General features: G+C 47.9%; 2 protein-coding genes across 3 annotated transcripts; both read left to right on the forward strand.

Moving 5' to 3' along the window:
• Window positions 1-350: 350 nt before the first annotated feature.
• Window positions 351-3622, forward strand: LOC123062464 (uncharacterized). Of its 2 annotated transcripts, none has more exons than XM_044485994.1 (2): window positions 351-679; window positions 1190-3622. In XM_044485994.1, exon 2 carries the CDS (start codon window positions 1282-1284, stop codon window positions 2836-2838), a length of 1557 nt encoding a protein of 518 aa, XP_044341929.1. In that variant the 5' UTR covers window positions 351-679; window positions 1190-1281; the 3' UTR covers window positions 2839-3622. The 2 variants fall into 2 exon arrangements, with proteins under 2 accessions (XP_044341929.1, XP_044341930.1); XM_044485995.1 differs by having other exon boundaries at window positions 1193-3622.
• An 11711-nt stretch (window positions 3623-15333) lies between these two features.
• Window positions 15334-17915, forward strand: LOC123062465 (WRKY transcription factor WRKY24). Its single transcript, XM_044485996.1, has 4 exons — window positions 15334-15715; window positions 15809-16024; window positions 16273-16847; window positions 16937-17915. Exons 1-4 carry the CDS (start codon window positions 15461-15463, stop codon window positions 17577-17579), a joined length of 1689 nt encoding a protein of 562 aa, XP_044341931.1. The 5' UTR covers window positions 15334-15460; the 3' UTR covers window positions 17580-17915.
• The last annotated feature ends 8850 nt before the right edge of the window (window positions 17916-26765 follow it).

Here is a 26765-nt window from a genome sequence, read left to right on the forward strand (position 1 = left end):
ATCCTATGCGTGCGTGGTGGAGGACACTGAATGAGTTAGGATAGTAGAGAAGATGTGGATGGGAGTGCTCGGAGGAGAAGATAAGGCAGCAAGGACGAAGCAGTATATGTGATGACTGGGACACGTGTCGTCCATGGGAGATGACGGGTGCATTGGAAAAATCAGTCGGTTGAAGGGAATCTTTTCCCATAAGAAAAGACTTCTTTTTTCAAAAAGAATAAATAAATAGATCGCTCACTGTGTTTCCAACGGTCGCCGATTTTTATCCCACCCGAGAAAACATTGCTCCGTGGGTCGTATCGCCATGCCTCCAAGCTTGACTGGTTCCGTCGGGCGCACCAAGCCGAGCGCTTCCTCGAGTCCCGTCGGAGCGGCGCGCTACTGACGACGAGTCAACAGTCAAGATTGACTGCTATACCATTCGCGATCAAGTCCATTGCTCCCAACTCCCAAGGAAAGACCTTTGTCCCGTTGGTGCGGGTCAGATACCCCGTACTTCAACTAACCTGCCGGCCGCTTTCCCCTACACTCAACAGAAGCAGTTCATCGGAGGCCCGACGCTTCCCCCCTCATTCAGTTGCGCCTAGGATTCTTCACGCCTGCTGCGATCTGAATTCGGATGATCAAATCGAGAAGTTCTTGGGTGATCCTCTGTTCGATTGGCTTCTCCTCTTGAGAGGTACTCCAGTTCTGCTCCAATTCGTGCCCTGCATACCTGTGTTCTTAGGTTTATGGATTGGGCGACCATTTGGTACGGCTGTTTGATTTGGTGCGAGTCCTTTTGCGCCTGTGCCTTTGAGGTTCGGAACAAGAAATTGATCTGCTATGATAAGGAAATCTCATACATGTTGGCGATTTCCATAGTTTCTGCACAACTGAATATGTGTTCTCTTCCGATTAATAAGATCTCTGAAACGCGAAATTTCCCACTTCTAGAACATATGTTAGGTTGATTAAGAATCTGTGGTGGTCAGTGAGCACATGCTACCTCTGATTAAGAACATCTGATTCCAGAACAATATTTGTGGCCTAACTGTAGATTTGGAGAATTTGCTACATTGAAAATCTCACTGGATTTACATCAAAATCTTCCATCTCACATGCATATTTCAGGTTCCACCAGTATGATCATCCTACTTGATGCCAGAAATCCAGGGTTCTAACCCTGTCTTTTTTTGTACTTTTATAGCAGAAAGATTACTGCAATACGCCAGTCTTCAAGTTCATCATCCTGTGTCTTTGCGTAATCAAATAGCACAGATTTCATTCACACGAAAAAAGATGGGTCACACTGTTGCCGAGGATGACATAGAAGACATACCAAGTTCAGATGCAAATTCACCAATTCTGACTGAACATCACATCACAGTCCCAACCCTTCACGACGGACTAATGCAAGGGGAACACCAACACGAGAGACGGCTTCTGGATTTCCTGAAGGCAACGCCTTCAGTGCAATGGCTGAAGGACATCAACGTCTGCGCGCCACTGGGGAAAATTCAGCTGCCATCGATCGGCGTCCACCGCTACCTCCATGTCCACTTCATCAGAACAGTCGACTGGAGCTCACTGCTCGCCATCTGCAAGAACCACCTCAAGCATCCTCTCAACATCGCCCTGCTCATCTGGCTGCTCTGCGTCGCCGCCGCCGGCGCCATGCTAGGACTGCTCCTGTTGGGGCTGCTGAACAAGGCATTCCCTTCCAGGGCCTTGAGACACCACTGGATAGAGATCGACAACCAGATCCTCAACGCTCTCTTCACGCTCATGAGCATCTACCAGCACCCCATCCTCGTCCACCACCTCGTTCTCCTCTGCCGGTGGCGGCCGGAGGACGCCGCCCAGCTAAGGAAGTTGTACTGCAAGAATGGCGCCCGCCGTCCCAACGAGCGAGCGCACATGTCCTTCGTGGTGGCCCTCCTCCACGTCACCTGCATTTCGCAGTACATGGAGTGCAGCCTCTACTGGGGCTACCCAAGCAGGTCACGCTCCGAGTTCGCGGAGAACTTCTTCTTCATCCTCGGCGTCTCCGCGCCTGTCGTCGCCGGCGCCCACATGGTGTACAGCCCTCTAGGCAGAGACGACGACGACGACGCTGCCGCCTCCTGCGAGGAAACCAAGCAGCTCCACCTCCACGCAGCAGCCGGAGCCGAAGAATCGCCGGAGGAAAGGACGGCGGTCGGCAACCCGATGTGGGCGGGGGAGCTGCTGGACTGCGGCGAGGACCCGGCGGCGTGCTACCTGTCGTTCCTGTGCACGTTCTGCGTGTTCGGCTGGAACATGGAGCGGCTCGGGCTGGGCAACATGTACGTGCACACCGCCATGTTCCTGCTGCTGTGCGTCGCGCCCTTCTGGGTGTTCAACGTCACGGCGCTCAGCATCCACGACTACGTCCTCAGCGACGCCTTCGGCGCCGCCGGGGTGGTGCTCTGCTTCCTCGGCCTCCTGTACGGCGGGTTCTGGAGGATCCAGATGAGGAAGCGGCTCGGGCTGCCCCGGAGCAGGTGGTGCTGCGGCTCGTCGTCGCTGACGGACTACGCGCAGTGGCTCCTCTGCTGGCCGTGCGCGCTCGCGCAGGAGGTGCGCACGGCGAACCTGTACGGCCTGAGGGACGACGGCGGTTTCTACGGGAAGCTGGTGGACGGCGGTGACCCGGAGCGAGGGCCGGACGTGCCGGTCTCCGTTGGGGTGCGCGAGGGGATCGATGCTGCCGTCCATCTCGCGGTGGACGGAGAGATGATCCCGCCCGTCCAGCCGGTGGTAGAGTCTGGACGGCAGAGGCAAGCCGGCGACGAAGAAATTGTTGCAAATGGCAGTAGCGTCCAGCTCAAAAGTTGACCGCGATGGTGACTGATATTGTATAGTATGCAAAAGCTTGCTGACGGATAGATTCTTCCTTCTCGGGATCGATGTCACCATTTTGACATTGTTATGCCCCTGGTTTGTCATGCTCCGCACAGGACTTTAGGTCGTCAGTCATTAGTTAGTCCAGTTTTATTCAGAACAGCTACCTTGACACTCCAACAGATGTCATCTTTCATCGATTCTTTTCGTGTTGCACGTTACTAGAAGAAGAAGAAGAAGAAGAAGAAGAAGAAGAAGAAGAAGAAGAAGAAGAAGAAGAAGAAGAAGAAGAAGAAGAAGAAGAAGAAAGTCTCTCGTGATTATTTTGAGAGGCTCCTACTATGACGACGATGATGAAATATAAAATCATGTGTAAGCCTCTGGTTAAAGAATAATGTACTAGGTCAGCTAGTGTGTTCCAGTAACTTCAGAAAGATTTAGCTGGAGCCGGTTCAAAAGTAGATTCTTGCGCGTTACATGGTAACCTTGGGCAACCTGTGGAGTCCCTCTCCGAGTGTGAAAGAAATGCTCCAATGCCCTGCCTATGCGATGACAGCTTTAAAGCGAACCGATGCTATGTGCTTTGTCATTCACGGTGGAGAACAAAAGTTTGCCGTTGCTTGTGGAAAAGAGAAAGGTTCAGACGCAGTATATAAGCTCCAGGATACAGAGAGACTGAAACCTCTACTTCAGACTTCAGAGCTGCCTGGGAAGTGGTGGCTGCACCTGCACAGTACCAGTCTCCTGTTCAGTTCTGCTCGCCGAGAAGCCAAGCCATGGCTGTAAGTTATTAGTCAGATCTTCTGTTTATTCGACAGTATGTATGTATGTATGTATGTATGTATGTATGTATGTATGTGAAGAACTACTGTGCTTATGGAAATGGAAAGTTGATTTCATGGATGGATGCTTGCAGGTGGTGGAGCTGAAGGTCGGGATGCACTGCGACAGGTGCATCAAGTCGATCAAGAAGGCGATCAAGACGATCGATGGTACGACGAAAGCCTTCGATCCACTCGACATAAAACAGTCTCACTTTCTGCAGTTGCAGTATATGATTAAATTAACCCTGGTTTGTGCGTGCGTATGCGCAGACATGGAGAGCTACCAGCTCGAGAAGGAGACGAACAAGGTGACCGTGACGGGGAACATCACCGCGGAGGAAGTGGTGAAGGCTCTGCAGAAGATCGGGAAGACGGTAACTTACTGGGGTGAGTGAAGAACAGAGCCCAGAGGAAGGCGAGCCACACGGTAACAGATTATTGTTACTGGGAGTGCGGACTACAGAGCCCACGTAGTTAGCTAGCTAGTTAGTATTAGCTTATGTGCTTACCATGGGATATCAGGAGCTACTTGTACTGCAGATTGGGTAATTTTGGGGAGTTTCTTTGAACTGGTTGATGCTGGCTCTTCCCTCGCTTCATCCTATTGACCGCGGGGTCCTCGTGTTGCGTTTAACTGCTCTGTATTGCGTACTGAACTCATGGCAAAATCTTGTAGAGGATGAACCCAACTTCTATACGTTTTCACGGGGAATATATGTATGAAAAGAGTGATATAGCTGTCAGGATTTGTTTCAGACTTTCAGTTTTGATCTTAAACGAACAGATATGTCTCAGCTGGACTGGCTGACCGTGCTAACGTTGATTGATTGATTGATACTACGAGTAGCAAGCAAGCCACTCCTTATCCATTGAGCAATCACACAGATACAGTTGCATCGTAACAGCAAGATCGGTCCTTCGTCGACATCGATCCAACTATATGCTATACTAGTATCCAAAGTCAATAAAGGGTACCCTTTTTCAGAAAACAAAAAAAGTTACAGATCAAACACATCTATTAGTACGCGATTCAACCGGCCCCGTCTATAGTTTTTTTTTTTGAGTTTTGTTAGTGTTTGTGTCATCTTCAGGAAATCAAGACGGCGGCGACTCCTCTAAAAATGAAATAAGGTACTTCTTGTTTAGAATCCATTCCGATGGTGCGTCTAGCATCATCGTTAGGCGTGTGGAGGTGTGTCTTCTATCGATCTGTCTTTTTTGATGGATTTGCTCGGCTATGGTCATTGTTCGTCTACGTTCATGTGTCTTTAGTTTAGATTCATCCGACCTACGCTACTCTTCATCGACGGCGGTTACTGTTCCGGTGCGTTGGTCCCGTGAGGCTTTAGCACGACGACTTTTTGTCTGTTTACTACAACAAATTTTGCCCGACTCTGACGATGAAGGGGTGATGACGGCGGCACGCGTTTTGCTCGCTTCAATTTTTGAAGTCGTCGTTAGGTGGTCTATGAATCTGGATATAATTTTGATTATTTCTGAAGTTTGTTGTATTGCCATGAGTGAAGATGAGTATGTCGAAAGTTTGTCCTAATAATAATAATAATAATAAAAGCATGCGAGACACAAAATCGGTACTTCCGCGAAGACAACAAACCATAAAACTTGCACCCCTGCTACCAAAGACATTCGCCGGTGCACTGATGAAGATGACAACAAAACCCTGAGATCGATAGATAGATCGATGTGCGGTGTAGTTTAGTGTAGTATAGATCCACGACGACGACGACGACCTATTCGACGTACCTGCCGTTCTCACAAGAAAACGCCGTCAATTCGTTCGTGCCTTGAACTTTCCTCTTCCGCGCACATATGTATCCGCGTAGACACCTCTCTGCTTCGCTGCTGTCCCCGCGGCGGAGGCAGTGGCATGCATGCATGCGTGCACCTTCCCCGCTTCTACCGCCGGCGCCACCACCGCAGTCCGCATGGGTGCAGAGAACCGCGGCCTCGCCCCCACCCGGCACGCACGTCGCACGTGTGCGCGCGCGCGCCCGTGTCCGTCGCGCCGAGCCCGCATGTGCCAGCAGCCCATGCATGCGGTTGCGTCCCGCTCTTCTCTTCTCTTCGTCCTCCGCCCGCCTTCCCGCCGAGAAGGCTCCCGGTCACGTCTCGCCTAGCCGACGAAACGTGCGCTGCGCTGGCATGGAAGAACAAACACGTCAGGGCCTCGTCGCGTTGCGTGCATGGCGGTCCAGAGCCAACCCACGGCCTCGTGCCGTCGTGCGTACACCTGCTCGGTTGCACCCGTGTATCCCCGCGTACAGTGGACCGAAAGCAACGGGCACGACAAACGCAGAGTACTGCCGTCGCGTCGGGTTACCGATGATCGAAGAAACAGGTCGACCGCCGGTTAAGAACATGTTGATCAGTGGGTCAAAACCGTGATCGATAGGGTCGGTCGCTGATCGATCGATCTTAACCGGTGGGTGGAGCCTTCCTAGAAAGGTGGGGGACAGAAACGTTGCTCCCTTCGAGGAAGGAGGGGGGGCTGTGGAAAAGACGTCCGGGAGGGGAAGCCTATGGCTCACGGAAGAGCGGGGCAGGACCGCACAAAGATAGCGAAACACCGTATGGAAATGTCTGCCCGTGGACCCACATCGATGGATGGATCAGTCCACGGCGAAAAAATGGACCGGTGTTTCTTACGTACTCGTGCCCACTTTTTTAACACAGTACAGACGAAAACTCTGATAACGCCCGCAACTATTAATAATTAATCACATGGCCTTGTTTCAGTTTTTTCCATTACATATTGTGAAAGCCAGCCTTGTTTGGACCTTCATGCTGGTATGTATTTTTTTCGAGTTGGAATTGTTTTGTAATCCTATATCTGTACCCTTATATAGTGTGCGGATAGCTTCGAAAGATGGTCGCTGGATGAAACCAATCCGACGGTGTAGAGATGGTAAATCCGAGCACTACTAGCCCTTGGATATCATCTATATTCCATCAGATTTTGCCACATATATAGTCTAGAAGACTCCATGGTTGAACTTAAGCATAATGCACAAACCTCAAAACATAAGCATTTCTCTCACTTTTCTTTTGTTTTAAAATCTTCCGTATCATAATTGCCCAAAAAAAATTCTACATGAATTGTCATTATTTGTTTTTTACTTTATGTTTTACAACGCACAATTCCACGAATCTTAAAATAGATTAGTTTTTTATAAAAACTAAATGATTTTGAATGAGATGAACTATAAGAATTAAACGAACATCTACATTATGCATATATGACTCAAAGCTTACTGATAAATCATGTGTGGACATGCAGCCACGCGAGGTTGATATCAACATGCCCGTTCCCTCGTGATTAGTGCTACTCCAATACATTGAGTCTGTATACAGATTTCAAGCCACCGTACACCAACTGGTATAGCTAGCGTATTGCCTCTAACTTCTCCAGTAGATGGCCCACAAGCCAGCCTCACGCATTGAAACGAGAGTGGCGTTGATTACACGCCAGCTCCAACGGCTAGCTGCACGCTCATAAATTCTGTGTCACCTCCTTTTCGGTTTATATAGCTTATCTCAAAATTTTAGTTTTTTCATTTTATAAGGTTCAATTTGGTTGTTCCTCATCACATGTTCAGACTTCAAGGTGCATTAAATCATTGCATGCAAATATTAATAAAAAACTGATCAATGCATGCACTTTATGCATACATGCATTGCAATTAATGCATTCATAAACATGTTTTTTTGAGGAAAACAAGATCATTAATTGGGTGCTTTTGCAAACTACAAAAAATATTCCACCACTCATCATCTATCTTGGTTGGTGAGATTTTTGAATTGAGCCTTATAAACCGAAAAAAAGGAAGTACTACCTCCGTCCCGGTGTATAAGTCATTCGCGTAGTTCTAGGTCGATAATTTAACTATCTAAATATGTATTATATGTGACAAAAATATATATTTAAAAACTACATCCGTGTGGAAATCTAGTGGTATACTTTTCATGACATATAACACATATTTAATTCCTTAAATCGATGACCTAGAACTACGCGAATGACTTATACACCCGGACGGAGGGAGTAGCATGTGTGCTCATAAATACGAATTAAAAAAATACCCCAAACCTACAGAGGGATAATTATGCTTGAAACGGATCGGCCGAGGATGCACCGTTTTGGGTGGGTACTTGCGGAAATGGGGCAGCAGAGTTTCTATGGAGCAAACAAACTTGATCATAAAATTCTTTTTTCCCTAAAAAACAAACAAACTTGATCATAAACAAACAAAAACCACAAGTGTCGAAGAGAGTTGCAGAGAGTAGATAAGCAAATTCTTTCTCTCTCCTGTTCCATGCATGAAAGGGGAAATCTCCATTTTACGAATGGCTCAGTGTCTCACAGCAGTTCACCGACTCCTCTAACACACATATATGGAAGATCTGAATGCAGCTGTATTGTGTTTCTTTAGCAAAATTCCTAATCTCGAGCTGCCATGTATGAGAGTAAACCATTTTGAATGGAAGTAGTACTGACGATTTGGAAATGTTCTTCTGTCCGAGGATCCTAGCTAGGCTAGAGAAGTAATAAAAAATCTCTACTAATCCATTTTAAGTTGTAGTGCACTAATTAAGTTGCTCGTACTAAGCATAATATGTCGCATGGAATATTTTTCTTTTAGAAATGGAGGTTTGGCCCTCGGCCTCTGCATCAATCGATGCATGCAGCCATCTTTATTAATTATTTCACAAAGGTCTGACAAAAAACATACATTAAATCGCCCGAAGCCACCACTTATACCTACAAAATCGATAATGAGGAGTGCTCTCACTCCCCATATCTGCAACCAGTGTCGTCGCCGATCCATCCACATAACGTATTGGGACTAACAACCGGTGCAGCAGACCTAAAGCGCACACCACCTGCACACGTTTTAGGAGCTGCCATCTTCATCGGACCACTGACCCATCTTCAGAAGATAAATCCGTATCCTTCTTGCCAGTCCGGAAATCCATCGACGCCACCACGGCGCCCAAGGGCGCCACCGCCCTGCGCTCGTCCGTCCAGACGCGAAGACTCTAGAAGAGCTATCATGCGTAGCGCCTGCCAACCAGGCATGACTCAGCGTAGCACCTGTCGGCCAGGCATGACTTGACAACTCCACCGAAACTCCACAAACGATGCTCCCCGGAGAGAAACGACACCGCAATACCGCCATCATCCGATCTGGAGAACCAAATCCTAGGGTTTCCCCCGAAGCAGTGCCCATCACCAGCAACCGTCAAGGACCCACACAGTGCCCGCCACCCCTCAGCCCTCAAGGCGACGCCTTCAGGAAGGTCATGACGTCAAGGACGCCGCCGCCCACCGGAGTTAGGGTTTTCACCCGAGAGGCGGAGAGGGGGAAATGCAGGAGCAGACATAGACCAATGTCTCCAAGAAGAAAAGTGGCGCCCTTGAGCGTCGTCGTCGGCGCGGCCGACCAAGGCCGACCAAGGGGTTTCCCCCAATTTGGATCTCCTCCACCAGCTTCACCCGCGGCCAGAGTCCCGGCAACCATGCCGGCACTGTCAAGAACCCGCAGGAGAGAAACTCACTGATCAGGGCCGGATGACTGCGGCTAGATCTGGCGCTAGAACCCACCGTTTGCGCACACCGGCAGCCGAACAAGCCGACCCCGACAACGCCGGCCACAGATCTGGCCACACCCAGATCCGACGCACCCGCCGCGCCGATGACCTCCTCCACATGCCGGAGTGGAGAACCACCCCGGACACGTAGGCAAGCGCCGACGACACCACGGGCCGCCACCACCCAAAGCAAGACGAATCTGGGCAGGGGCGCCCAGATCCACCGCCACCGCGCGCCATGGCTGACCACCACGCTGCCCCGGCCGCCATGGAGGCGCAGCCCCGCCGACAAGCCCTGGAGCCGCCGCTCAAGCGTCCTATCTCCGCCACTACGCCAGACGCCCAGGGTCGCCATCGCGTGCAGCCCGAGTCTGCCCCCAGGAAGAAGGGCGAGCCCACCACCGCCATCCGTCGGACGAGCTTTGCTCGCCGGCTTCCTCCGGTGGCGGCGGGGGAGGGTGGGTCGGGGTGGGTGGGGGCGGCGGCGGCTAGGGTTCGCCCGAGCCGCCCCCCTGGGGGCTGCGCGAGCGCCTGGGGGTGAAAGGATCCGGCAGTCGACTATGTCGCATGGAATATACCAGCTACCTCTAGTTTATCTTAACTATTGCCAAATGTAATAGTTCGCACATAATGTATGATGGTTAGCTGCTTCTGTTACTGTTTTGTTTTCTTAAACGTCTCATAATGAATCAGCCACACGCTCACGAAAACATTAGTACAGTTTACATGTGATGACTACGGGAGAGACTACGGGAGAGAGAGAGAGAGATGGATGAAAGATGAGACTGAGAGTGGTAGGTGGAAATGTGACAGAGTTGTCTGGGGCGCATTTGTTAGCACTAAAGTGTCCTGGCCCACTATAATGTATTCGTTTGGGTATCTATTGTTTATCCATAATGTATATATCTTGTATTTATTAAATGCTATATTAACCACAGATCTTAAAGGCAAAACTAATGGTCCACATATGATCCTCGCGCGGAACCATGTCTCAAAAATTCCGCGTCGCAAAGCTTACATGCTATAATGTGGTATTTAATAATAATTTGGTTGCCAAATCTCATACGTGCAATGCACGTGTACTTTACTAGTTATATGTAAGAGGGTGAACCCACTGTCTTATTTATTTGAACATGCAAGTATCCCATCTTGCTATAAACTCACGAATGATATATGACTCAACTTTGGTTGCATGTTGAAAGACCGGCCACAATATTCAACCATACATGAAAAAGTATTTTACATTCAGTAGTATATTCAACAGATATTTTACAACTATACATAATACAATATAATAAGTTATATATATTTTAAATTTTTTTTCTTATGTCATCAGCACAAATCTTCATCGACCAATTCCCATAGCAGCATGCGGGGTAACATCTAGTTTGTTAAAAATGTTGGGGAATATAGTAATTTCAAAAAAAATTCTATGCACACGCAAGGATCATGGTGATGCATAGCAACGAGAAGGGAGAGTGTTGTCTACGTAATCTCGTAGACCGTAAGCGGAAGCGTTTATCAACGTGGTTGATGTAGTCGCACACCTTCACAACCCGTACCGATCAAGTACCGAACGTACGGTACCTCTGCGTTCAGCACACGTTCAGCTCGATGACGTCCTCGCCTTCTCGATCCAGTAAGAGGGACGAAGTAAGAGATGAGTTCCGGCAGCACGACGGCGTAGTGACGGTGTTGGTGAAGAACGATCTCCGCAGGGCTTCGCCTAAGCACTACGAAAACTATGACGGATGATGAACTAGAGGGGACGGGGTTGCCGGCAGACGGCTTGGTGTTTCTTGATCTGTCTTTGGTGCTAGCCCTGCCCCTCTATTTATATGTTGAGCCATCGGGTCGAAACTTGGAGCAAAAGGCTCCTCAAAGTCGGTTTTGCCCGAAAGGCAAGAGTCCCACTCGGACTCTAGGACCAAACGCCACAATCCTTGGCGTCTGGCCCAGACGCCATGGGCCTCGACGTCTGGCCCAGGGCCAGACGCCGGGGTCTCCGGCGTTTGGCCTCCTAGCCTCCGCAAAACTCCTTTTGCACCGATTTATAGCCCTGTGGGCCTGACCCCTTGGCCTAACCATGTCATCCAATATATGAATCTTTACCTTCGGATCATTCCAGAGCTCCTCGTCATGTCCGTGATCTCATCCGGGACTTCGAACAACATTCGGTCACCAACATACATAACTCATATAATATTATATCGTCAACGAACGTTTAAGCGTGCGGACCCTACGGGTTCGAGAATTATGTAGACATGACCGAGACACTTCTCTGGTCAATAACCAATAGCGGAACCTGGATGCCCATATTGGCTCCTACATGTTCTACGAAGATCTTTATCGGTCGAACCGCATAACAACATACGTTGTTCCCTTTGTCATCGGTATGTTACTTGCCCGAGATTCGATCGTCGGTATCTTAATACCTAGTTTAATCTTGTTACCGACAAGTCTCTTTACTCATTCTGTAATACATCATCCCGTAACTAACTCATTAGTTACAATACTTGCAAGGCTTATAGTGATGTGCATTATCGAGTGGGCCCAGAGATACCTCTCTGACAATCGGAGTGGCAAATCCTAATCTTGAAATACGCCAACCCAACAATTACCTTCGGAGACACCTGTAGAGCACCTTTATAATCACCCAGTTACGTTATGACGTCTGGTAGCACACAAAGTGTTCCTCGGTAAACGGGAGTTGCATAACCTCATAGTCATAGGAACATGTATAAGTCATGAAGAAAGCAATAGCAACATACTAAATGATCAAATGTTAAGCTAACGGAATGGGTCAAGTCAATCAGATCATTCTCCTAATGATGTGATCCCATTAATCAAATGACAACTCATGTCTATGGTTAGGAAACATAACCATCTTTGATCAACGAGCTAGTCAAGTAGAGGCATACTAGTGACACTATGTTTGTCTATGTATTCACACATGTATCATGTTTCCGGTTAATACAATTCTAGCATGAATAATAAACAGTTATCATGATATAAGGAAATAAATAATAACTTTATTATTGCCTCTAGGGCATATTTCCTTCAGTCTCCCACTTGCACTAGAGTCAATAATCTAGTTCATATCGCCATGTGATTTAATACCAATAGTTCACATCACCATGTGATTAACGCCCATAGTTCACATCGTCATGTGACCAACACCCAAAGGGTTTACTAGAGTCAATAATCTAGTTCACATCGCTATGTGATTAACACCCAAAGAGTACTAAGGTGTGATCGTGTTTTGCTTGTGAGAAAAGTTTAGTCTACGGGTCTGCCACATTCAGATCCGTATGCATTTTGCAAATTTCTATGTCAACAATGCTCTGCATGGAGCTACTCTAGCTAATTGCTTCCACTTTCAAAATGTATCCAGATTAAGACTTTAGAGTCATCTGGATCAGTGTCAAAATTTGCATCGACATAACCCTTTACGACGAACCTTTTGTCACCTCCATAATCGAGAAACATATCCTTATTCCACTAAGGATTATGACCGCTGTCCAGTGATCTACTCCTAGATCACTATTGTACTCACTTGCTAAACTCAGTGTAGGGTATACAATAGATCTGGTACGCATCATGGCATACTTTATAGAAACTATGACTGAGGCATAGGGAATGACTTTCATTCTCTTTCTATCTTCTGCCGTGGTCGGGCTTTGAGTCTTACTCAATTTCACACCTTGTAACACAGGTAAGAACTCTTTCTTTGACTGTTCCATTTTGAACTACTTCAAAATCTTATCAAGGTATGTACTCATTGAAAAAACTTATCAAGCGTCTTGATCTATCTCTATAGATCTTGATGCTCAATATGTAAGTAGCTTCACCGAGGTCTTTATTGAAAAAACTCCTTTCAAATACTCCTTTATGCTTTCCAGAAAATTCTACATTATTTCTGATCAACAATATGTCATTCACATATATTTATCAGAAATGTTGTAGTGCTTCCACTCACTTTCTTGTAAATACAGACTTCACCACAAGTCTGTATAAAATTATATGCTTTGATCAATTCATCAAAGTATATATTTCAACTCCGAGATGCTTGCACCAGTCCATAGATGGATCGCTGGAGCTTGCTCACTTTGTTAGCATATTTAGGATTGACAAAACCTTCTGGTTGCATCATATACAACTCTTCTTTAATAAATCCATTAAGGAATGTAGTTTTGATATCCATTTGCCAGATTTTATAAAATGCGGCAACTGCTAACATGATTCGGACAGACTTTTAAGCATTGATACGAGTGAGAAATTCTCATCGCGGCCCACCAATCTCTCGACCGAGCCTGATAGGCTCTGTTGGCGTTGGACTTCTTCTACTACATACACAACCCGTTCCTGCTATAAGGCTCTATTCGTTGGATCTTGTGAAGATCCATTCTGGCGGCTCACTTGGCGACCTTGGACTCCCCTCCGCGTCAAGTTCTTCTTATGACTGGCCATGCAAGACCGCTGCTGGACAACGGAGCGCCTTGCACGCCGCGGACTGCCCCATGATGATGCATGCGCCCTTTGCGATCAGGAGGAGGAGTCCATGCACCATCTCCTTGCTGGCTGCTCTTTCTCTCGCCAAGTTTGGCACGAGATCCTCGGCTGGGCATGTGTGCCCATCGGCCTCCCCGACCCTAACACGTCTTTTCAGCTCTGGTGGAGATCCTCGCTTGACCTTGCGGCGGCATCCATGCGCAAAGGTCTATCCTCCCTCATCATCCTATCGGCTTGGTGGATTTGGAAGCACCACAACGCTTGCATTTTTGATGGAGCTGCACCATCGATTACCTTCACCTCTGAGATCATCAAGGACGAGGCGCACCTCTGGGCCAGGGCGGGCGCCACCGGTCTACACAACATTATCCCCGGCGCTTAGTCCCTAGTTCTCTTGTGGGGGATGAGCATACCCCCGTCCGTTATGCTCCCTCGCTTGTACACCATGCCTAATGCGTACATGGCCTTGTTAGCGTTGTAATCCCTTGCTTGTACTCTTCTTCTATCAATGAAAAGATACGCATCTTGCGTATTCGCGTAAAGAACAATGTAATCAACGAGTGAGATAATTTCACCTATGTGAATGAATGTGACGGCCTATTTGCATCTTGTGTAACATAATAAACATACATTTCAATATGCATGAGGTAATAGTCTTACGTTCAAACCAAGTGAGGAGTCACTATACAGGTTTACTTATCTCATGACAACCACTCCTACCAAAGTAGTTTAATTTTAAAAGGAGGGCAGTCCTGATTTACTAGAAAAGAGGTCAGCAAGTAGAATTATTTAACCCATGCATCTAGAAAGATATTGGTGGGCGCAACTTTGGGTCCGGGTTGAAACAAAAAAATCAGAGGGTTAAATAATATGCGTAGTGTCACTTTAAGAAGGAAAGAATAACTTTTCAAAACATTATTTGTAAATTCTACCGAATGGACTATTTTCTTCGTATAGGAGTTGAAAACACATGTCATCGAAAGATACTTCCGAAGTTTGTTTGTGTTTCTAAAGTTCTTGCTCCACTGCAATTGAGTACAATGATCAGTGATCAGAGCAAGAACAAAAACGGATATACAACGAAGAACAACTACAAAAGGCAGCCAAGGAGTTGTTCTTCCCATATATGTACAAGAACATAGCTCCAAACAGTAAATCGTATCGAAGCATCATAATTAAACTAGTTTTGCGTTCTGTCTCTTAGCTTCAATCATGCTGATTTAATCCCCTCAACATTTGTTTAGAACCAAGGAGTACAATCCACGCTGGACGTTGGAACAGGTCAAAGAAATGAGCCACGACCACCAACTCCTCCTCTCACCCAGAACCGTACCCGCACCCGCACTAGCGTGTCAGGACGCCTGCCACGTCGCCCACACTCAGCGGCATGGCTCGTCGCTACTGGTGGGTACCTCCCGTCAGCCCGTCGCTCGTCGCTCGTTAGCCTAACGCGCCGCCAGTCAAACGGCACGAGGTTTGACCAGTCCACGGTCAAAGTTTTCGAAGCTCTATATAGTCCTCCTCCCCCGTTCCGTCCAAGCAATCCAACCGATCGCCCCTCCCCCTCCGCCTCCTCCTCCTCCTCTCCCTCGCCGTACGTACACGCCGGCCGGACGACCGTCGCACGTCGTAACTCACACACGCGCAATTTTGGATCAGAGCCCTCTCCGATGACTACCTCGTCGTCAGGGAGCGTGGAGACGTCGACCAACTCGAGGCCGGGCTCCTTCTCCTTCGGGAGCGCGAGCTTCACTGAAATGCTGGGCGGCTCCGCCGCGGCCGGCGGCGCGTCCGGGTACAAGGCCCTGACCCCGCCTTCCCTGCCGCTCTCGCCCTCGCTCATGTCCCCGTCGTCCTTCTTCAGCATGCCCGCCGGCATGAACCTCGCCGACTTCCTCGACTCCCCGGTGCTCCTCACCTCCAGTGTAAGCAAGAACGCCATGGAATGGAATTCCGTTGGCGCCATGTCATCGATTGAGTTCGTGTCGCTGATTCGCGGTTTTGGTTTGTCGTTTCAGATCTTCCCGTCACCCACGACGGGCGCGTTCGGGTCGCAGTTCAACTGGCGGCCGGAGGCGCCGACGCCGAGCGCCGCCGAGCAGGGCGGCAAGGAGGAGCAGAGGCAGCCCTACTCCGACTTCTCGTTCCAGACGGCGCCGGCGAATGGCGAGGAGGCCGCGCGTGCGACGACGACGACGACTAGCTTACAGCCACCGGTTGCGGTGGCGTCACAGGTGAGATCACGAACCATGCGGTGTCCTCGTCGACTTTGTCAAATAAGTATAAACTAGTTGCGCTAGAATACCATTTTTCTTCGTTCCGCGTCCACAAACGGAGCACCTGTCGCGCTGTCGTGTCATCATCTTTTCATTTTTATAGGATGGTTGTGAGAAATAGTCCCCGTGATAGTGATTGATTAGCGGAAATCCCAACAGCGCACGAGAGATTCCCTAATTTTAAATTATCCTTTGCAATGATTCAGGGGGAGGAGGCGTACACAGGCCAGCAGCCGCAGCAGCAGGCATGGGGGTACGGCCAGCAACAAGAAGGCATGGACGCGAGTGGCGCCAACCCGGCGAGCTTCGGCGCGCCGGCGCTCCAGGCGACCTCGTCGGAGATGGCGCCTGCCGGCGCGTACAGGCAGACGCACTCGCAGAGGCGGTCGTCGGACGACGGGTACAACTGGCGCAAGTACGGGCAGAAGCAGGTGAAGGGGAGCGAGAACCCCCGCAGCTACTACAAGTGCACCTTCCCCAACTGCCCCACCAAGAAGAAGGTGGAGACCTCCCTGGAGGGCCAGATCACCGAGATCGTCTACAAGGGCACGCACAACCACGCCAAGCCGCTCAACACGCGCAGGGGCTCCGGCGGCGGCGCGGCCGCGGCCCAGGTGCTGCAGAGCGGCGGCGACGCGTCCGAGAATTCCTTCGGAGGGATGGTCACCACGCCCGAGAACTCCTCGGCGTCCTTCGGGGACGACGAGAACGGTGTAAGCTCGCCGCGGTCTGGCAACGTCGGCCGTAACGACAACGACGATGATGAGCCGGATTCCAAGAGGTGAGCACCGATTCATATCCCATGTGTACATGCGAGTTGCATTCTTGGAGGAACAGAGGAAATTAACCTGCTATCGGCAAAAATTTCAGGAGGAGAGACGGTGGTGACGGCGAGGGAATGAACATGGCCGGCAACCGGACGGTGCGGGAGCCGAGGGTGGTCGTCCAGACCATGAGCGACATCGACATCCTCGACGACGGGTACCGGTGGAGGAAGTACGGGCAGAAGGTGGTGAAGGGCAACCCGAACCCGCGGAGCTATTACAAGTGCACCACGGTGGGGTGCCCCGTGCGGAAGCACGTGGAGCGCGCGTCCCACGACCTGCGCGCGGTGATCACCACGTACGAGGGCAAGCACAACCACGACGTGCCGGCCGCCAGGGGGAGCGCCGCGCTCTACCGCCCCGCGCCACGGGCGGCGGACAGCACCGGGAGCACCGGCCACTACCTGAACCCGCAGCCGTCCGCCATGGCGTACCAAGCCAACGCCGCCCCCGCCGTGGCCGGGACACAGCAGTATGCGCCGAGGCCCGACGGGTTCAGCGGCCAGAACCAGGGCTCGTTCGGCTTCAACGGCAGCTTCGGCTTCTCCGGGCCCGGGTTCGACAACCCGACGGCGTCGTACATGAGCCAGCACCAGCAGCAGCAGAGGCAGAACGACGCGATGCACGCGTCGAGCGCCAAGGAGGAGCCGAGGGAGGAGGACATGTTCTTCCAGAACTCCCAGTACTGAGCGACGAGTGTCAGAAATGGCAAACGACACGACGAGACGGAGCTTTATCCTGTAATACGTAATCGTACTAGGATAGGCGTAGACACATTCGTTTATTTGTTGGGGGGCCCATGGATGCAGAGGGCTGCACAGAAGGGTCCCCCTTCCTTAACACAACGGAGTAAAGAAAATATTTAGGGCTGTAGCATACACACAAGATAGGGGGTTGAAGCAGTTTTGCTTTGCCATTGTTTCACACTTGCACACAGAAGTATGTTGTTGAATTCAAATTTTAGTAATAGCAGATATTTGTCACTATTCAAGTGAATTATGAGATAGTGGTATGTTTTATTCTCAGCGATAGCGTACCAGACCTCGGATATACTCACTGTAATCCAATCATTTTGTAGTTATACACACTACAGACTGAACAAACAAATGATATATACCGAATTATGGTTTGGCAGCTAAAAAAGTCCAGTTTATAAGCCTAAACTTGCACCTCGGGTGAACATTCAACCCTCAGCTTCAAAATCAGTCATCCCACATCTCGAACTAACCAACCGTTTAGGAATCACCCCCCATCCCCCGGTTTTGACTTAAGCGATTTTGACTGCCGAGTTAGCCCGTGAGGCCAACTCCTTAATGTGGAACCGCACAGATCATACACCTCCATTGCTTCTTGCGAGCTCGCACTCACGGGAACCACTCCTTCCATTTTGTCCCCACCCAAACACCACCTTCCCAACCACTTGAGGTGTTGTCGGACATGTGCCCCGGACCGTCGCGCCGAGCCGATTAACCCGGTGCCCTTCTGTCGGTGTCAAAACTGGCAGATCTCGGATAGGTGGTCCCAAGCTGTGTATCTGACGATCGATGGTAACGAGGGACACAAGGGACACAATGTTTTACCAAGGTTCAGGCCCTCTTAAAGGAGGTAAAACCCTACGTCCTGCTTGATTATATTCGATGTGTATAAGGGTTACAAGAGTTGATCTACCTCAAGATCATAATGATTAAACCCTAGTTGTTTAGCCTATGATTATTCTGATAGCCTCTACGGACTAACCCCTACGGTTTATATACACACTAGAGGGGTCTAGGGTTATACAGAGTCGGTTTGCAAAGGAAAGAAAGAGTACACCCGGACACCAAACTTGCCATCCACGCATATGGGAGTCCTATCCGGACACGGGGGATAGTCTTCTGCTTTATCTTCACGACCCATCAGTCCGGCCCATATTGAATAATCTAGACACCCGAGGACCCCCTAATCCAGGACTCCCTTAGTAGCCACTGAACCAATCTTCGATGACGATCTGTTTGGCATGACAAGGCGGATTCCTTCTCCTAAATTTTTTAAGTCAGCTTCCTGCATAAAGGAGCTGTGTCCGGCTCTGCATAATCAATACAACCCTTAGCCACAAAGGCAAGACATAAAAACATGAACATTGTCTTTTACTGGCAACTTTTTCGGGGAAGCGTCACACTTGAGTCTTCAACATTTTGAACCGTTTTTATGCCTCCCATTTCGTGTTTCGAGGCTTAGCCTCCATTGGCACATCTTGTCAAAACAGAGTTGGTGCCCGCCCATTACGGGATTCTCATCAATATGGTTTGGGTAACCCAACCGCGCCTTACGCACGATCTCGTTGGGAACAGGCGAGGTTTATGGCTTGAGAGGGGGGCGTTTGGTATTTTTGCCACCTATAAGAGGGTAAAAATCCCTTCTTTTTTCCCACACCTTCCTCTAGCTTATGCCTTCCAACCTTCCAGCTCCAGCGCCCAAAAATTCCAATCTTTCCCACCACTACCACCCTCCCCAGCAATGGTCGGGTCCGGTTCCAAGGGCAAGTGGGAGGTCTCCTCCGTCACCGAGAAGGACATCAAGGAGCTTCAGAGCTCGGGCTATCTATCCACGTGTATCGCACACAGGCTCCTTAACAAAGATCAGGTTATCCCAACTCCGGAGCATGGCGAGAGGGTCGTGTTCATCCCCCATTTCCTCCGAGGGCTATGGTTTCCCCTCCACCCTTCGTCCCAGGCCTCATGTTCTATTACGCGCTAGATTTCCACGATCTAGCCCTAAATTCCTTCCTCCACATATCGGCGTTCATCATCGTGTGTGAGGCTCTTCTCCGCACACCCCCACACTTTGGCCTATGGCTCAAGGTCTTCAATCTGAAGCCGAAGGTGGTCGACGGACAACACGCGGAGTGTGGCGGGGCTATGATAAGCAAGCTTCCCAACGTCGTCTGGCCCAAAGGGGCATTTGTGGATACAGTCAAGGTGTGGCAGCAGGAGTGGTTCTACATCATCGAACCCCGCGACACCAACTGGGTGGCCATGCCTGACTTCAGATACGGACCCCCCACGAGACTCACCTCATGGACCGCCAAGGGCCTTGATTGGGGGTCCCAACCGGAGGTGCAGATGCTGCAGAAACGCATCTCCAATGTGTTGGGTTCGGACACCGGTCTCACAAACATGATTCAGGTGATGCTCTTCCGCCGCATCCTTCCCTGCCAACTCCGGGCCTCCCCATGTAGGAGTTCAATCCGAAGGAGCCACGGACCTTGAAGCATTTCTTCGGCACCATGCACAAAGATATATGGAAGCAACTCTTCAAGGCTCAGAAAATTTGGCCGATGAAGACCGAAGATATCAGACTCGACATCGAGAACCCAACCTCACCGATAAGCATAATTTCTCCGAAGACCTATTCGGTCAATAATTCAGATATAATATATTGCCTGCCTTTCGTATAGGGATGGACGAAAAAGGCGGAGCGGATCAAGTGCCCGGCACCACTACCTGAGGACCCACCCACACCCCAGCTAACGAAGATGCTGGTCCCGGCGCCCTATCAGGCGCCGGAGAAGAAGGCCAAGAAGAAGAAAGGCAAGGAGGCCAAGGGCGGCCCCCGCCACAAAGGTCCTTCACACACGGTGTCTGGAGAGACATAAGCCCTCTCTTCCCACGAGGAAGACGAGGAAGAAGAGGAGGAGGAGGAGGTGGAAAATGACTCCCCACGTAAGGGGAGGAAGAAGAAGAGGGCGGCCTCCGAGGACCCGAAGGGGCAGGCGCCCAAGAGAGGGAAGGTGATCCCCTCGGACAGTTTGGACTCAGAGTCCGAACTAGTCCCCAAGAGGCCTCCCAGGGTGAAGCCCCTAACCGAATTGTAAGTATTCAGAAACCTACTATTTATCTTCGATCTTCCTGTTTCCATTACATAAGTTATTTTTTATTTGCCTTTCAGCCCTCCACGCGAGCTCCCGCAAACTCCATTATCGGAGGGGGACTCACTGCCACCCGAAATGGCAGAGAGTGAAACGCCGCCGCGAGCTCCCTCGCCTATCACCATGGGGGACGCCAAAGTGTCGTCCCGAAGGACCTCTCCTAGCCGAGGAGGGGTGAGAGAGGCCGTCGGGAAAGCGTTCGAGGTTAATACCTCGGTCGCCGAAGACCTAGGGGGGACGACCCCTATGACAACCAACAGCGAGGAGCCCCAACAATCCGGGCCCCAGCCAAACACCATCTCGGAGACCAACGCGGCCCCGGGATCAGGTGAGCAGCCCCCTTTGAAAGAGGGGGGAGGAGCATCAGCTCCATCGGCGACCTCCACTAATCCGGAGGCGCCCAACGCTCTGGAGGAAGCACTGCAGCGTGCTTCCATCATGGTGGAGCATCGCACCCTGATGGATGTGGTGGTGGAGAAGGTTCGGTCTGCCAAGAGTGGACTGAATGAAGCCTTCACCAGCCTACTAACAGGCTTGAGGTAGGCGATGTAATGTTCTAAAAACTTTTCATATAGAGGAATATACCTGTGCACAGACAATAGCCCCTGAAGCTCTGTCCGGTTTTTAAAAGAAATCGGACAGAGGATCCACGTAGTATTCGGGAAAGTTAACATGCTATGCTATTATTGTAACATGCTTCCCTGTTGGCGGCAACTGCCCAGGCCGCAGAAGTTCCCGAACTCAATCGGAAGCTTCAAGTGGCAGATGAGGAAATCGACCGCATTAATAAGTGGTTCGACGAGACGCAAGGTATGCGTATAATGTTTTAAAAAGGAAGTTATTTTTATATCATAAGTAATATGCATATTTAGAGGTTAACTCATGAAATGCTTTTAATTATGATCACAGCTGGTGCAGCCAAGGTCGAGACCCTTAAAGGCGCCCTCGCCCAGGCCATGAGGCTAAGGCCAACAAGGCAGCCGCTGACAAAGCGGCTGCAGAAGTGAAGACCGAGCAAGCTGCTCACCGCCAACACGAAGCTCGGGTGATCGAAGTCGAGCAGGAGCCGAAGGATGCCATCAGCAAATGCGAGACCTTGGAGGAGAAGACTTCGGCTCAGTCGACCGAGCTCGCCAAGGCCCTCCATGAGGCCAAAGAGCATGGATCGAGTCCCGGAGTGCTCGTGAAGATATCCATCAGGCGAGGCAGATAGCGGCTGGTAAGGACTTTCTTTTACAGAGTATCTTTGGAGGTCAGAGGTATGCTTTGCTTACTCAAGTATGGAGTTCTCCAGGCGCGTTTGCGGATCTTCCGAGTAGTACCACCGATGCGTGATACGTCTCCATTGTATCTACTTTTCCAAACACTTTTGCCCTTATTTTGGACTCTAACTTGCATGATTTGAATGGAACTAACCCGGACTGACGCTGTTTTCAGCAGAATTACCATGGTGTTATTTATATGCAGAAACAAAAGTTCTCGGAATGACCTGAAACTTCACGGAACAACTTTTCGGAAATAATAAAAAATCCTTGCAAAAGATGAAGGCCAGGGGGCTCACCACCTATCCACGAGGGTGGGGGCGCGCCTGCCCCCCTAGGGCGCTCCCCCCTACCTCGTGGGCCCCCTGGAGCTCCTCCGACCTCAACTCCAACTCTATATATTTGGTTTTGGGGAGAAAAAAATCAGAGAGAAGGATTCATCGCGTTTTACAATACGGAGCCGCCGCCAAGCCCTAAAACCTCTCGGGAGGGCTGATCTGGAGTCCGTTCGGGGCTCCGGAGAAGGGAACCTGTCGCCATCGTCATCATCAACCATCCTCCATCACCAATTTCATGATGCTCACCGCCGTGCGTGAGTAATTCCATCGTAGGCTTGCTGGACGGTGATGGGTTGGATGGGATCTATCATGTAGTCGAGTTAGTTTTGTTACGGTTTGATCCCTAGTATCCACTATGTTCTGAGATTGATGTTGTTATGACTTTGCTATGCTTAATGCTTGTCACTAGGGCCCGAGTGCGATGATTTCAGATCTGAACCTATTATGTTTTCATCAATATATGAGAGTTCTTGATCCTATCTTGCAAGTCTATAGTCACCTATTATGTGATATGATCCGTTAACCCTGAAGTGACAATAATCGGGATACTTACCGGTGATGACCATAGTTTGAGGAGTTCATGTATTCACTATGTGCTAATGCTTTGTTCCAGTACTCTATTAAAAGGAGGCCTTAATATCCCTTAGTTTCCGCTAGGACCCCGCTGCCACGGGAGGGTAGGACAAAAGATGTCATGCAAGTTCTTTTCCATAAGCACGTATGACTATATTCGGAATACATGCCTACATTACATTGATGAAGTGGAGCTAGTTCTGTGTCACCCTAGGTTATGATTGTTACATGATGAACCGCATCCGGCATAATTATCCATCACTGATCCATTGCCTCCGAGCTTTCCATATATTGTTCTTCGCTTATTTACTTTTCCGTTGCTATTGCCATCATCACTACAAAATACCAAAAACATTACTTTTGCTACCATTACCTTTTGCTACCGTTACCACTACTATCATATTACTTTGCTACTAAATACTTTGCTGCAGATATTAAGTTTCCAGGTGTGGTTGAATTAACAACTCAGCTGCTAATACTTGAGAATATTCTTTGGCTCCCCTTGTGTCGAATCAATAAATTTGGGTTGAATACTCTACCCTCGAAAACTGTTGCGATCCCCTATACTTGTGGGTTATCGAGACTATTTTCTGGCACCGTTGCCGGGGAGCATAGCTCAATTCTTTGAGTCACTTGGGATTTATATCTGCTTATCATTATGAAGAACTTGAAAGATCCAAGAACCAAGATTTATCCCTCAACTACGAGGGGAGGTAAGGAACTGCCATCTAGCTCTGCACTTGATTCACCTTCTGTTTTGAGTAAGCTTGCGACACCTAAACCTGCTTCTGCTATTCGTTCTGATATGTCGCATGTTATTGATGATGCCACTTCTGCTATACATGATACTTATGATGAAACTACTTCTATGCTTGATACTACTGTGCCACTTGGTGAATTTCTTGATGAACAACTTGCTAGGGCTAGAGAGAATGAAAATATTGAATCTTATAATATTGATGAAAGTGATAATGAAGACTCACCTGTTATTCCTGAGGGTTATGTTTTTGATAAAGAAGCTTCTTTAGCTATTTTAGCTTGCAAAGATAGATACGAGCTCAAGAGGTTATTAGCTAAATGGAAGCAGCAATCTCTTAATGCTAGAATGAAACCTGACCCTGCTTTTGCTACTTCACCTATCTTTGTTACTGATAAGGATTATGAATTCTCTGTTGATCCTAATATAATTACTTTGGTTGAATCTGATCCTTTTCACGGCTATGAATCTGAAAGTGTTGTGGCCAGCACATCTTACTAAATTAAATGATATAGCCACCATGTTCACTTCTGATGAGAGAACTCATTACTTTTATATCCTTAAAATATTTCCGTTCTCATTAAAGGGTGATGCTAAGATATGGTTTAATTCTCTTGATCCTGGTTGTGTGTGTAGTCCCCAGGATATGATTTATTACTTCTCTGCTAAATATTTCCCTGCTCATAAGAAACAAGCTGCTTTAAGGGATATATATAATTTTGTGCAAATTGAAGAAGAGAGTCTCCCACAAGCTTGGGGGAGGCTTCTCAAGTTACTTAATGCTTTTCCTGAGCATCCTCTTAAGAAAAATGAAATACTTGATATCTTTTATAATGGACTAACCGATGCCTCCAGAGATTACATGGATAGTTGTGCCGGTTCTATTTTCAGGGAAAGAACACCGGATGGAGCTGAAATTCTATTGAATAATATGTTGACAAATGAAAATAATTGGACACTTCCTGAGCCAGCTTCGGAGCCAATTCTTGAGCCTATTCCTAAACTAACTCCGAAGAAGAGGGGTATTCTATTTCTCAGTCCTGAAGATATGCAAAAGGCAAAGAAATCTATGAAAGAAAAAGGTATTAAAGCTGAAGATGTTAAGAATTTACCTCCTATTGAAGAAATACATGGTCTTAATTTACCGCCTGTTGAAGAAACATATGATCTTAATCCTTTACCTATTGAAGAAACTCATGGTCTTGATAACCCGACATAGGTAGTAAAGGTAAATTCTCTCTATAGATATGATAAAGCTAAAATCCCATTTACTAAGTTTGCTAGCCCATGCTTAGATGAGTTTGACAAATTTATGGTTAAGCAAGAAGATTTTAATGCTTATTTTGGTAGACAATTGAAATATAATTCAAATAAGCTTGAACACTTGGGTGATTATATGGCTAATGTCAAAGGTGAAATTAAACTTATTAGTAAACATGCTTCTATGGTTACCACTCAAGTAGAACAAGTACTTAAAGCTCAAAATGATTTGCTCAATGAATTGAATAGTAAGAATAATGATAATGCTGTTAGAGTTATGACTAGAGGTGGTAGAATGACTCAGGAACCTTTGTATCCTGAAGGCCACCCTAAGAGAATTGAGCAAGATTCTCAGAGAAATAATGTGGACGCACCTAGTCCTTCTAATAGGAAGAAAAAGAAAAATGATAGGACTTTGCATGCTTCTAGTGAACCTGTTATTGAAACACTTGAGAATCCAAATGACATCTCTATTTCTGATGCTAAAACACAATCTGGTAGTGAACCTGAATCTAGTGATAATGTTCATGATAATGTGCATGATGATGCTCAACCTAGTAATTATAATGATATAGAAATTGAACCTGCTGTTGATCTTGATAACCCACAATCAAAGAATCAACGTTATGATAAGAAAGACTTTGTTGCTAGGAAACACGGTAAAGAAAGAGAACCATGGGTTCAGAAACTCATGCCTTTTCCTCCCAAACCATCCAAGAAAAAGGATGATGAGGATTTTGAGCGCTTTGCTGAAATGATTAGACCTAACTTTTTGCGTATGCGATTAACTGATATGCTCAAAATGAATCCTTATGCTAAGTATATGAAAGATATTGTTACAAATAAAAGAAAGATGCCGGAAGCTGAAATTTCCACCATGCTTGCTAACTATACTTTTAAGGGTGGAATACCTAAGAAACTAGGAGATCCAGGAGTACCCACTATACCATGCTCCATTAAAACAAACTATGTTAAAACTGCTTATGTGATCTTGGAGCCGGTGTTAGTGTTATGCCTCTCTCTTTATATCGTAGACTTGATTTGAATAAGTTGACACCTACTAAAATATCTTTGCAAATGGCTGATAAATCAACTGCTATACCTATCGGTATTTGTGAGGATGTGCCTGTTGTAGTTGCAAATGTTACTATTTTAACGAACTTTGTTATTCTTGATATTCCCGAGGACGATAGTATGTCTATTATTCCTGGAAGACCCTTTTTGAATACTGCAGGGGCTGTTATTGATTGCACTAAAGGCAATGTCACTTTTCATGTTAATGGTAATGAGCATACGGTACACTTTCCGAGGAAACAACCTCAAGTTCATAGTATCAACTCTATTGGAAAAATCCCATCGATTATATTTGGAGGTTTTGAATTTCCTCTTCCTACTGTCAAGAAGAAATATGATATTCTTATTATTGGGGATGTGCATATCCCCGTTGAGGTAACATAGTGTTATTTGAAATTTCTCCGGTTCCATGTTATTCGGAATGAGTTCGTTAACAAGACTTGATCAACCTTGTTAGTGGATTCCTTTTGATGAGCATGAGATGGATGAAACTAGAAGGCACAACCTTCTGTAGCCTCCTTTTACTTTCTGTTATTTATATATTAAATAAAATAAAAATAGTATTTTTCTGTCTGTTATCTGATTACCCGTGCAATATAAAAATACCCCGAAAATAAAAGTTCTCCAAATGCCTTGAAATTTTTTAAATATTATTTTTTTTCTAGAATATTTGAGAATATTTGGCACTGAGAACACAGCAGGGG

Source organism: Triticum aestivum, chromosome 3A (genome assembly GCF_018294505.1).
Source record: "Triticum aestivum cultivar Chinese Spring chromosome 3A, IWGSC CS RefSeq v2.1, whole genome shotgun sequence".
In the NCBI taxonomy this organism is placed as follows: domain Eukaryota; kingdom Viridiplantae; phylum Streptophyta; class Magnoliopsida; order Poales; family Poaceae; genus Triticum; species Triticum aestivum.